This window comes from Anarrhichthys ocellatus, unplaced genomic scaffold (genome assembly GCF_004355925.1).
Source record: "Anarrhichthys ocellatus isolate YVR2014 unplaced genomic scaffold, GSC_Weel_1.0 scaffold1114, whole genome shotgun sequence".
NCBI classification, from domain to species: domain Eukaryota; kingdom Metazoa; phylum Chordata; class Actinopteri; order Perciformes; family Anarhichadidae; genus Anarrhichthys; species Anarrhichthys ocellatus.
In genome coordinates, this window is record NW_022281088.1 from 1,317 (window position 1) to 13,471 (window position 12,155).

Below are 12,155 nucleotides of genomic sequence, written 5' to 3' on the forward strand. Positions count from 1 at the left end.
AGAAGTTATCTGGAAGAATCCTATCATGCAGTATATTGCAGAAAACTTTGGTGTGTCAACCCAAACAATGCAGAGAAAACAGCATCTGGATCCATGTGGACTACAAACCAACCCGGTTCCCCACAGCTCAATAAAGTAAGATTGATTCTAAACCAGACAAATATGTGACGACAAATGTTGGTTTCTATCTTGAACTATTTCTTCATGGTGACTGAGTTTCCTGTTTCAGGATTTGACTCGATGATACACTTTAAAGTTTCTTTTCATGGACAATAACTAGTTCATGTAACAAATGAAGACGTGATTTCCACCACAGCTGCCAGTGACGGTGACGTGATCGTCAAGTAACAAAAATTCAGAGGTGCACTAACAAACAGAGCAACGTCCAGCGGAGCCGACGTGCACCATATAAACTAGGCTAAAGCCCCGCCCCCAGTCTCAGATAAACTCCGCCCCGTCTCAGATAAACTCCACCCCCAGTCTCAGATAAGTGGATGTCACATCGTCTTCTGATTCCTGAATAAAAACAATTCAACCTGTTAGAATGAAATTATCTGTATGAAGAAAACAGCTCACAGCTGTTCACTGTAGACTTAAAGTATACCTGTATATATAATTACAGTATCACTGTATTTTTACAGTATTACTACATATATTACGAGTATTACAGTATACAGTCTGAGTGTACGACACACATGCAGAACAGCAGAAACCAGTTTCACACTTTTATAATAAAACATAATAAAACATTATTTTCTGCAGATTTCAGTCTGTTTTATAAGAAATAACATTAAAGTGTAAATGTAGTACTGTACTGTAAACGTTATTGTAAATGTTATACTGGCTCCAAACCAATTATTGGTGACTGTGGCTAAGTGGAGAGCAGGGTCGTCCTTCAGTCAGAGGATTGGTGGTTCGATCCCCGGCTCCGCTAGTCGCTTGTCGATGTGTCCTTGAGCAAGACACTCAACCCCAAATTGCTCCCGTAGCTGTGCCTACGTGTATGAATATGATAGAATCTGAATTGTAAATTGCTTTGGATAAAAGCGTCTGCTAAATGACTGTAATGTAAATGTAATCTATTAAGACTTTAAACTATAAAAAATGAAACATTCTTCATCGATTCTTTCCTGTAACTTTAGTCACATTCAATTTATATTCAGAATACCAAACAGCACTTCCTGTCTGAACTGATGATGAACTTTGTCTGATGGTTTAGTTTTTCTTTTAAAATAAAACAAATACAGTTTTAGTGCAATCCCAATGATTGACGAGTTATTACACACACAGGTGATACCTGTATTCAGGAAATTTGTGTTGAATCTGAAAATGGAAGACAGAATTTACATTCCAACATCTGTTCTGTTCAATAACCTGTAAGTCATTAATCTGTTCATCCGTTCGTGTACTGATGGGAATCTCATGCTGATAGTTACAACCTACTGGTAACTGATTGGTCAGATGGCTGTTGTGATCCATTATTGCATTAATCTGTCTGTCTGACATTTTCTTCTCTTCTTCTCTTGATTAACAATCATTTCAGTGCTTACTTTGTTTTCTTCTTCTTTTGTTTTAATTCCTGATCTTATTTTACTCCTCCAGAGAAAAGAAAATCATCATCATCACCTCTGCTTCTTTCAGTTTCCCTTTGTCCCGCCTCCATGATGATGTCATAAGATCAGACCACGCCTCTACGATGCTGTCAGAAGATCAGACCACGCCTCCACCATGATCTCAGAGTAGCAGACCCCCCTCCACCATGATGTCAGAGTAGCAGACCCCCCTCCACCATGACGTCAGAGTAGCAGACCACGCCTCCACCATGATGTCAGAGTAGCAGACCATGCCTCCACCATGATGTCAGAGTAGTAGACCACGCCTCTTGGCCGGACTGTTCACTTGACAAAAAAAAAATTATTAAATAAAAACAATGTATTTAACACAACAAATGATGTTTTCTAGTCTTCTGAAATTCAAGCTTTATTTTTTAATCTTACAAATAACAGAACCATCTCACCATAAGGCGGCTGTTGTTCTGGAGCTTTCAGTCATATCACATGATCTTCCTCAATGGATGGTGCTGCTTAGTTGTCATGGAGCTGTAGATTGTCAAGAATGAACTTTGTGATATGATCAAAAGCTCCAGAACAGATATTGTGTTATCGGCTCACTTTGTGTTTTTCACTCAATTACTTCTTTGTCTTTTGGGTGGCCAATGTTTGGAAAAACAGTACGTGTATGTGTGGGTGTATGTGTGTGTGTGTCTGTGTGTGTTACCTGGATCAGAGGTGAGTGTTGGTCTGATTGTTTCTTTTTCCAGTTGAATCTCTGGCAGACTGAAGATGGACATTGCTGAAACAACATTAAGTGACTTAGTGATGTCACAGCACACAGTGACATCACAGATTACAAACAGTTGTGTTTAAACTTACTGTCGAGAAGCATCATCACTCTGTTTCCTAGGTTACTGAAATAACGATGATTCATTGACTCGGCTGCTGAGATCCTCTTCTTCCCTTCAAACTAAAGTTGAAATACAAACTTCATTAAAACAACGGATCAAATAAAACATCTTGTTGTGGATTCAAACCTGGACTTTCTATGTCTCTCAGAAACCTGGCTACATATAAACTGGCCCTCTGTTGCTCTGAATGTACGTGGATACAATATATTTAGAAGACATAGATCTAGTGGTAAAGGAGGAGGAGTAATGTTTTACATTAAAGAACACCTTAACTGCAGCCAGATTGAGTGGTCGAGTGATGTCATATTGGAATGTATTGGTCTGAAAGTGTCACTATCATCTCAAATGTCTCTTACTCTTATCTGTCTCTACAGACCACCATCGTCCAACTGTGTATTTTATGATCAGCTTAATTCCATGTTAAAGGAATGTGACTTTGACAAAGAGGTTATATTAATGGGTGATTTTAATGTAAATTGGGAGGATAAGTCTGGAAGAAAATCCCTAAAACGTACAATTGATTGCTTTAATATGACTGTTAGTGAACAAACCCACAAGGATAACCCACTCTTCTCAGGCCCAGATTGATTTGATTTTTAACAATAAACCAGAAAGAATGATCAAAACACACAATATGGTAACTGGTATGTCTGACCATAATTTAATACTTTTAACAAGAAAACTTACAAAGAAACGGTTTAATATGTGTTCTACCTGAAAGGCTTATCAATCAAGAATACCGAAAGGTGACCAGAATTCATTTGAGGATGCTGGGAATTGATTGGAGCAACTGTTTAACGGGTGCAAGTGTGGAGGATGACAGCAACATCTTCTTATTCACAATACAGACCACAATTAACAAAATCAAAAGAACACACTTCCATGGCTAAATAATGACATCTGGAATTTAATGAAAAAATGGGATTATGCGTTAAAACTGGCACTAAAATCTAAATTAGGAAATGATAGGCAGGAATTCACAATGCTGAGAAACGAAGTAATGAAAGAACTTACAAATGCAAAAGCTAATTTTTTTATTAAATATTAAGCAAAAAAAATGATGTCTCATTTATTTAGAGACGTCAAACCTCTAATGGGGTCAAAAGTGACCCTAATTCAATAATTCAGCAATTCAATGAAGCAACTTAAAATGAATGTGAACGGGTGCCTTACACAAGATGAAGTTGTAATTTGTACAGCTTCCAATTCATACTTTATCAACTCAATGGAAGCTTGAAATCGAAGATCCAGTATTGGTCAATTTGATCGTACACCGGTAAATTAAGGTCAACCACGCTTCTCTAATCAGGATGTCTCTAAATCTACTGTCACCAGAGTTCTAGGCTCACTCAAGAACTCTAGGGCCAAAGATGTTTATGGAATTGACAATATTGTTCGAAAGAAACACAAAGGCACACTCGCTCACCCTATCGCAAGCATTGTCAACAACTCTCTCAGGCAATGTGTGTTTCCGAAAGGATGGAAATCAGCCACAGTAACACCCATTTTTCAGTCAGGAGATTCAACCGATGTCTCTAATTATCAGCCAATCAGTATCCTCCCTGCTGTTTCCAAGATTGCTGAGAAATGTGTTGCAGAGCAACTTATTTAACTTAACACCTCAACAGCTCTCCATATCAGCTGCATCCTATGCAGTTTGGTTACAGGGCTAATCATTCGACTAAAGCAGCCAACTGCTTCCTCTTAGAGAACGTGAAGCTTCAAATGGATAAAGGGGGTGTAGTAGCAGCGGTTTTTCTTGACCTGAAGAAGGCTTTTGATACGGTTAATCACAATGTCCTGATTAATAAACTGTCACATTTTTACTTTTCCCAAGAGTCTCTTGCCTTGCTGAAATCCTACCTTGAAGGAAGAACCCACTGTGTCAGAGTGGGTGATGTTTCATCATCTACTCTGAGATCTAACGTGGGAGTACCCCAGGGTTCTATTTTGGGACCTTTACTATTCAGTTTATACATTAATGATTTGCCGGGTGTCTGGAATGGGTGTGATATTCAAATGTACGCTGACGATACAGTGATTTATGTGCATACTAAGAACAAAGAACAAGCTGCACTTAAACTCACGTCCACAATGACAAACGTAACTAAATGGCTTGCAGATTCCTGCCTTCACCTGAATGTTAAAAATACTGTTTGTATGTTCTTCACAAAGAGGGCTTGCAAAGTGTCACCGGAGCCAGATGTTTATGTTGCTGGTGAGAGGCTTTAGGTAGTGTCAGATCTTTAATCTCATGACTTTTAGATATATAAGAAACACTCTAACCGTGCAGGCTGCGGTACTGTATTTTAATGCGATGATTGTCCCCCATCTTACTGCTTAATCAGCTGGGCACAAGCCAGCAGCACAACATTAAAATCTATTCATGTTCTCCATAACCAAGCTCTAAAAATACCCAAAAGTCACCATCACTGCAATATCCTCATCAAACACCATATCTTGAGTTGGGAGAACATCATTAAATTCATTGATATAATAATTTTACATGGTATGGCCACACCTCCGCTTAGTGATTTTATTAAACAAAGCACTCAAAGCAGCAGACTCACTAGATCTGCTTCAAGAGGTGATTGTGTCATTTCACATAGGTCAAGTTCGTTTAGCAAATCTACATTCTCTGTGAAGGCAGCTCACTTGTGGAATGCTGTGCCACCACACATACGCACAAAGAACACGTACAAAACATTCAAACATAGCCTTAAGGAATGGCTTGTTGCCAATCAGGTGTGCAAGCATTGATGTACTGTCTGACCTGCCTGCTTGTTTCGTCTATACGTGCATTTGTCTAGTTCAGTTTTGCTATTTTCCATTTTAATGTGTCTGTTCTGTGCCTCAGTGTTATATACTGTATGTGCTTGTACTGTAGGTGGGTTTGTTCTGCCTGTTATGTCTGCTCTGCTCTAGTGTCTTATGTACACTTTTCTTTTGGTTATATGTGTATTGGTTTTGTCTATACGTTACTGTTTGTCTGGCCGGGGACAGCAGATGAAAACTAGCCTCTCTGGCTAACTCTGGCTCACTTACATTTTAACTGTTGATTGGTGTGCATTTTACCTGCAAAATAAACAAATAGATAAAATAAACAATGTTATGTTTCTGTTTATTTGTTCAGACATCATGAGTCACATCCTGTCATTTAGAACCGCTGCGTACGGCGCTTCCCACGCTCAAGTAGTGACGTAACAAAAGAACGATAAGTCATGAGTCCGTCTCTTATGGAGACACAGACGCTGAGGAAGGTAAAGATGAGAGGAATCGTTCTTTTTATAATGATGCTTCTCACACATTTTATTCACTTCCTATCACACCTATCTAACCTTACTTCTTGTAGGAGTTATTGTAGTATTTACTAGTCTGTCACTTCACTTCAACTCACCTCAGTTCATTTAGATTCAATTCAATTCAATTTATTTTGTACAGCCCAAAATCACAAATCACAAATTCTACTCAGAGGGCTGTACAATCTGTCCACAGGGTTAGCATCCTCTGAGCTTTGACCCTCACATCGGAACAGAGGAGGGATCCTCTATCAGGATGTGTTTTGGTTTTGTGTGTGCTGCTCCTGTTTGTTGAGCAAAAAAGACTTTGAACCCCAAATGGTCACATACGGCAAAATTTTGTTTATTCTCACCCTATTTATTACTTTTTTACGGAATTGTTTGCACAAATTCTCGTGAGATGGAAAAGAAATATGAGCCCAATCGGCCTGATGACGACGTTATTATTAAAGTACAGCTTTGAAAAGTCAGAACTCTTAAGTCCAATTTGCTCTAAACTTGCCATAGACCTCCATCTCCACTCACTCTACAAATGTGCTTCAACAACCTGTTAAGTCTGCTTGAATAGAATTGCCACCATTTTTCTTTCTTCGATAACAGTATTTTTGACTTCTCCTTCTAAACCCGAGGTCCGATTGCTACTAAATTCTCTGTGGATCATTTTTGGACTAAACTAAAACTTTTATAAAGCTTGTTGATATCTCATGGCCTTGTGAAGATATCCACCAATCAACTTGTAAAGGGTGTTGCTCAGCACACCATTTAGACTGAACTCAACAGAAGGATATGTCCACAGAAGTACCAGACACAAACCCTGAAAGTATAAATTGAATTGACCACTAGAGGGTTCTGCAAAAGCAGGAATCACAGCTTGCGGCTCGATATTTATATATATTCATTGGTGCTGGGCAACGATTAAAATATTTAATCGCAATTAATCGCATGGATTCTTTGCGATTAATCGCATTATTATGGCAAAGTTCAATAATGAATTCAAAAGTAGTGTATTGCGCAATTTTATTTTAAAAGTACTGCTATATGAACAAAAGTGCAATAACATTTGGTTCACGAGATAAAGGCAGCATGTTTTATACTTAATGTGAATATAATTCATACTTTGTTGGCATCTTATTCTGAAAACCGGATGTTCGTCTGAAGAAACCGGATGTTGTCTCACGTTAATCTTTCCACTAACTTTCAAAGTCCTTCGCTCGCTCCCAATCTGTGCTGTTTGAATGCGTTTAACGTGAATTTCAGCATATAGGTGCATATAGTGCTCATACGTGCCGTCATTCGTTGCGATCCTAAGAACGTTCCTCAGACCGACATCTTCCACAATACTAACCGGCTGCAGTTTGTCTCCACTTCTCTGTAGCATTTGTTAGCTTGTCTTGCTTTTGTTTATCTAAACTTCTCCCACACGCTACATCAACGCAGTCTGCTGAAGACTTCCTCCACGGACTTTCAAAATAAAAAAATGCTTTAACGCGCTATAAAATAATTGTCGTCATCAATTAATGAATGCGTTAACGCGATAATAACGCGTTAACTTTCCCAGCTCTAATTAATTATCTCATTAATTATGTTTTTAATAAAAAAAAAATGTTGATAATCATTGTTATTATTAGTAGTAGTAGTACCAGTAGTACTAGTAGTAGTATTACTATCATTATCATTATCATTATGACTTATTATAGTGTAAAATAAAATAAAATAAAAACATTGCCATGTTTACTGACCTTCAGGAACTTTGACAACAGCTCAACTCCTTCAGTGCTGAGCCTAAACAACACACAGACCAACACAGTTAAACGGGTCTCAATGACATAGTTTCTGCTTCCAGAACCTTTTTACACGGATACCCCTCAACATGTCCAACAACCCTGGACCACCTGCTGCTCACATACAGCCCACAAACATTGCTGCAGCTTCACCCGGACCCAACTTTCATGTGGATCTGCAGGCTGCAACATGATGGAGACCTTGATGGAAACAAAGAACAAGACCGGGTCTCTGGGGATGGAGACTCGGCTACGACATCATCGTGACCCAAACAGGAAATTAGTGGACTACTGACGGAATCGTGGCTCAGACAGCACGAGGCCTCTCACCCTGAACTACACCTCAACCTGAAATATACCTCACCCCGAACTACACTTCACCCCTAACTACACCTCAACCTGAACTACACTTCACCCCTAACTACACCTCAACCTGAACTACACCTCAACCTGAACTACACCTCAACCTGAAATAGACCTCAACCTGAAATACACCTCAACCTGAACTACACACCTCAACCTGAAATACACCTCGACCTGAAATACACCTAAACCCGAACTACACTTTCCCCCGAAATACACCTCACCCCAAAATACACTTGATGCTGAACTACACTTGACGCTGAACTACACTTGACCCTGAACTACACCTCATCCCTACCTACACCTCACCCTAATCTAAACCAATCAAACAAGTACAGTTGTGTTACCTATATGTAGCATAGTTGTGTACCTATGTGTAGTAGAGTTGTGTACCTAAGTGAAGTACAGTAGTGTAACTATGTGTTAGCCATGTGTAGTACAGTTGTGTACCAATATGTAGTACAGTTGTGTACCTGGGAGTGTGGTTACTCAGTCTCTCCGCTCGGTAGAGAGGATAGTTATACGCAACAAATTCGTCATTACAACTGATCCCAGACCAGCTCTGCTCTGTGGGAGTACCTGTACAAGAAATATACACAATATATATCAAACACACAAAATGCATTAAGTATACACAGCTTTCTATAGATGAAAATAACAGAAGCTGAATGCTCCTCACCCAAGAGTTTGAAGATGAAGTGAAGCTCCTCCTCCACTGTGGAACCAGGAAACAGAGGTCGACCTGTTGTCATCTCATAGAAGATACAACCAACACCCCTACAGAGAGACAGACAGGTAAAGAGCAAGGCAAGCAGGCAGACAGACAGACAGGAAGAGAGACATAAGGTCAGACAGACAGACACACAGAGAGACTCCTCGATTTATTACCTCAGTAAACATTGTGAAGATGAGTTTATGGTCTCAATCTCTAGTTTCACATCTTCTTCAATACAGCATGATGTTCATTTAGTAAATGATGGTCCATTTACAGTAAAAGTAAGGGATTATGCCTTCAAAGTGTCCATTATCAGGAATTAATGGACTACATAGAGGCCAGAATCTATGATTGCCTGTTGCCTCCACCGAGTCCGTTAATTAATGATAATGGACACCTCGAAGGGCATTATCCCGCTTATGGTTACTTGCCAGAGAAAAACAATTATTCAATTAATAATTAATTTATGTTTCCATGCCTTTTGCAACGAACATTTTAAGTTTTTCACAATCCATTCACTCAATTTTGGCTGTAACCCTTACATTTGCTAATATTTTGAACAATTATTACCATCCCACTTGATGCAATGGGGCCTCTGGCTCAGCTATGAGCCAGAAAGCTAACATTATACTAGCAAGATTCAAAGTCAATAACATTGCTTATGGATGACAAACAGTAAATATAATTGAACAATATGTTTAACAACAACAGTATCTATCCATCCAAACCACATTCATTGTGAATTTTCTGAGCTCCTATCCGTTGTCATGTCAAGATGTGACAGGCTTTAATTTTTAATTTTAAAATATTTATATAATATTTAATTTTTATATTCCTGTCTGTTGTCCCATGAAAACATTGGCTACTGATTACGAATACTGGTTTTCTACTGCCTATAGTGCAGATTTCACAGTCTGTTATTGAATTCCCCCCACTGATGAATTAATAGACCTCTTCCATAAATCCTGTCTTTCTATTCTAGACTCCACTGACCCCTCTTAAGAGGAGAGCTAGGAAGACTAGTGCAGACCCCTGCTGAATGAGTTCTACATTACAGTCATTTAGCAGATGCTTTTATCCAAAGTGACTTACAATTCAGAGTCTATCACATTACTACGCCGTAGGCACAACTACAGGAGCAATTTTGGGGTTAAGTGTCTTGCTCAAGGACACATTGACACGGAACTAGCAGAGCCGGAGTTGGGGATCGAACCACCGACCCTCTGATTGAAAGACGGCCCTGCTATCCACTTAGCCACAGTTCCTCCCAATTCTATTAGAAGGAACTGCCGGAAAGCAGAGTGTAAGTGGACAAAAGACACACTGTATGTATCCTATTAAATATATAGAAGGAGCTCGTTATCAAGTACCAATCCTCTGTAAATGATGCAACATTTAAATTCCTCCTAGATATCATCATTAAGAGCAGTCACAACTACAGTATCCTGTTCCGTACTATAGACTCCACAGTTAACCACACTGCTGGCTACACTGCAAATGACTCAGCTGTGAGGAGTTTAAAGATGATTTCTTCAAATCAAACCGACAGCATTAGGTTACACATCTCACACCCTATCGAGGATACCTCACTGGCTATTGTGGTCCTTCCTGGGCTCCTAAAAATGTAATTTGAAGCAAATGGTCTTCATAATAATAATCTAACCCTAGATTACTGATAATCTTTAACAGTTCTTTAGCCACAGGTACATTCCCATCTAGTTTTTAGCATGCTATAGTTCAGGCACTCCTTAAGAAGCCTAGTCTTAACCTTTTAGTGACTACAGCCCCCTAGCCCTATTTTTAGGCCTCTGCTCGAAAATTGCATACCCATACTCAAGAGAGTCCACAGCTCTAACTACAAGGTCTATTTTAATAATTTTGATGGTTTAATACAGGTAACACTTGTGAGATGTGTTCAATTGTGTAAATATTGTGTATATGTTACTGGTTAATAGTGAATGAAGATGGCACACAGCTCAAATTGAAAAAAGTTTCAGGTTTGCCTGAAAAAAAAAGCACTTTCATTGAACATTTTTTTTTAAATAATGCAGAGTGAAGCCTAAAACTACTCCAGTCATAGCACAACAGGTTTGTGGTCTCTCTAAGCTAATTTTACTTAGATTGAGTGAAGCAGGCCAGCATAATTGTTGAGTGGGTTAGGTGTTGATTGACAGATTTTTCACCGAGTAAAGTTGCAAGAAGTGCCGCGTATCCCCGAGCGTAAAATTCCATTGGCCGAAAGTCTGACCGCTGGCCCGAGGTGGGTTGACTCCCCTTCTACCGGAAACAGCTCGGAAGTAAACAGGATGCAGTTGGCGACCATGACGGTAGCTCTGAACCGGAGCATTTTCGATGTTTTTGTACTAATATTTCATAAAACGTGACCAAAAACCAAGGATTTTTTCCGGTGAAGACCACTGCCCTGGTACCGTTGTCCACTCACAGCTTTCTACTGGTTTCACGGAGAGAAAAAACGAAGGTATTTATGCGTTCTGTGTCGAATGCTATGCTAAACGATGTGCGGATTAGCCGGCTAGCTGCTAGCTTCGTGGTGCAAATATTGATTTGTAGTACACATAACGCCGATTTCTGCCCAGGATTTCATGATTTTATGCCACATTTTGTAGATGCTTATATTAGTAGTCTATAGTTGTGTTTGGAGTGTGTAAAAAGTGACTTAGATAGTGTTGCCCATACGTTGCAGTTTAATCCGGTAAAAAAAAAAAGTACACATGTACAATCTGGCAAAGAATAAGTCCATTTTCCGAACAATATTTTCAGGGGGCTGAGCCCGAGAGCCCCCAAATGGGGGTAACCTGGCCACTCCAAGTAGTTTTAGGTCAATTTCAAAGCTTTGTTTCTTATCTTTGGTTTTAGGAAAAGTTGTTCTAATCAGATTCTGCCCCTTTTGAAACAAAACAGTATATTTGAGAAATTCTAGTCAGGGTTCTGTGAACACCATAGTACAGAGACAGCTTTGCTAAGAGTTACCAATGACCTCCTCTGTACTGCCAATGCTGGTAAATGTTATATCTCAATGCTTCTAAATCTCAGTGCAACTTTTGATATTGTCACTGGCGTGATTCTCCTGAGACACCTGACAATCTCGTTCCGCATTTCTACTCTTAAATTTCAAACAGAAGATTCACTGTTTCCATTGGCAGCTCATCCTTCAAACCTGCAAATATTTCATGTGGGATTGCAAAGGGTTCAGTTTTTAATTCATTTAAATATATTTTGTATAGCCCAAAAACACAAATTTGCCTCAGAGGGCTTTACAATCTGTACACATGAGACATCCTCTGTCCTTTGACCCTCACATCGGAACAGGAAAAACTCCCACCAAAAAACATTTAACAGGGAGAAGAAAAAGGAAGAAACCTTAGAGAGCAACAGAGGAGGGATCCATCTATCAAGATGGACAGAAGCTTTAGGCCCACTTCCCTTCTGTCTTTACATGTGGGACTCAACAGGGTTCAGTTTTACGACCCCTTCTCTTCTGTCTTTACATGTGGGACTCCACAGGGTTCAGT

The 12,155-nt window shown here is 39.4% G+C and overlaps 1 protein-coding gene across 4 annotated transcripts; it reads right to left on the bottom strand.

Annotated features, from left to right (window-relative positions):
• Positions 1-1,039: 1,039 nt before the first annotated feature.
• On the bottom strand, positions 1,040-8,747 carry LOC116377310 (cyclin-dependent kinase 16-like). Of its 4 annotated transcripts, none has more exons than XR_004212192.1 (7): positions 8,587-8,747; positions 8,381-8,486; positions 7,503-7,545; positions 2,433-2,523; positions 2,278-2,352; positions 1,627-1,898; positions 1,040-1,323 (listed from the first exon to the last, which is right to left on the bottom strand). XR_004212192.1 is itself a non-coding variant. In XM_031838923.1 (6 exons), the coding sequence occupies exons 1-6, from the start codon at positions 8,657-8,659 to the stop codon at positions 1,861-1,863; spliced, it is 426 nt and encodes a 141-aa protein (XP_031694783.1). In that variant the 5' UTR covers positions 8,660-8,747; the 3' UTR covers positions 1,040-1,860. The 4 variants fall into 4 exon arrangements, 1 of the variants encoding a protein (XP_031694783.1); XR_004212194.1 differs by adding an exon at positions 2,018-2,099 and having other exon boundaries at positions 1,040-1,891; XR_004212193.1 differs by adding an exon at positions 2,018-2,099 and having other exon boundaries at positions 1,040-1,898.
• Positions 8,748-12,155: the final 3,408 nt, after the last annotated feature.